The following is a 932-nucleotide window of genomic DNA, read 5'->3' on the forward strand; positions in this document are numbered from 1 at the left end:
ATTGTGAAGATGTCTGAAAAGGCATTTTGGGGGGAATCCTCCACTGGTGTATTAGCCTTCCTAGAAACTTAAGAAGGTTTGGCATTCAGAGGAGAGATTATTTTCAGCCCCAAGACGAAAGCTCACCAAAATGCTTACATCCTGTATCGTTAAATAGGTCGCTTGAGGGGGGGGGAGTCAGACGGTATCCTTCAGAGAGCGTTTCTAGGAAGTCCTGCGCTTCTCACGCTTTCCCGAAAGTCGAATGTTACGCGGTATGATGTCGCCAAAATTACTTGTCATAAAAATCGAAGTTGGTTAAATTCTTCATATATCAAAATACAACAGGTTTAAAAACACAAATTGAAAGTTATTTCCTGACTCTGGCCATCGCCTTTAGGCCTGCTCTCTGGTAGTTTCGTTTGGCTGCTCCATTTGATGCTCATCTGTGGCGTCCCTGTGGTACGGAAATTGGAATTATTACATTTGCTTATGTGTACTGTTCATGCGTAGAAGCAGGAACACATATGAGCCAGGAGCAAAAGTCCGGCTACACTTACACCCTGGTGAATGCTTCTATGCGTCCCCCCTATACGTCGCAACATTGAAAAATAGACGCTGAGGTAGGCGAAGGGTATGAGGGAGGGAGGCAACAAGCCGGGGTAAGGCTAGCGGCAACTGATGCATATATTATTGATACGACAATAATAATACTGATCGGCATTATCATTCTTATCATTATCATTGTTCCTGAATAGACAGAAGTACTTGGATACTGGCTGTATCGCTGCCTTTTACTTATAAGCAGGTAAATGGTAGGACTTGCAGGACGACAGGATAGAGATATGGCAACGCGGTATGGCGAAGTCGTCCTGAGAAGTGAACTTTTGCCTCAATGCGCTTGATAGAAAATCATTAAGGCAGTAATCAAGCACATACCGAAATTTGGTAAG

At 43.8% G+C, this 932-nt stretch overlaps 1 protein-coding gene across 1 annotated transcript in view; it reads right to left on the bottom strand.

Annotated features, from left to right (window-relative positions):
- Positions 1–239: 239 nt before the first annotated feature.
- Positions 240–932, bottom strand: part of LOC119589115 (organic cation transporter protein-like) — an 11776-nt gene continuing 11083 nt past the window's right edge. The window contains exon 8 of the mRNA XM_037937691.1: positions 240–436. Within this exon, the coding sequence (XP_037793619.1) occupies positions 376–436 (61 nt within the window). The 3' untranslated portion in view covers positions 240–375. The remainder of the gene's footprint in view (positions 437–932) is intronic.

Source organism: Penaeus monodon, chromosome 25, assembly GCF_015228065.2.
Source record: "Penaeus monodon isolate SGIC_2016 chromosome 25, NSTDA_Pmon_1, whole genome shotgun sequence".
In the NCBI taxonomy this organism is placed as follows: domain Eukaryota; kingdom Metazoa; phylum Arthropoda; class Malacostraca; order Decapoda; family Penaeidae; genus Penaeus; species Penaeus monodon.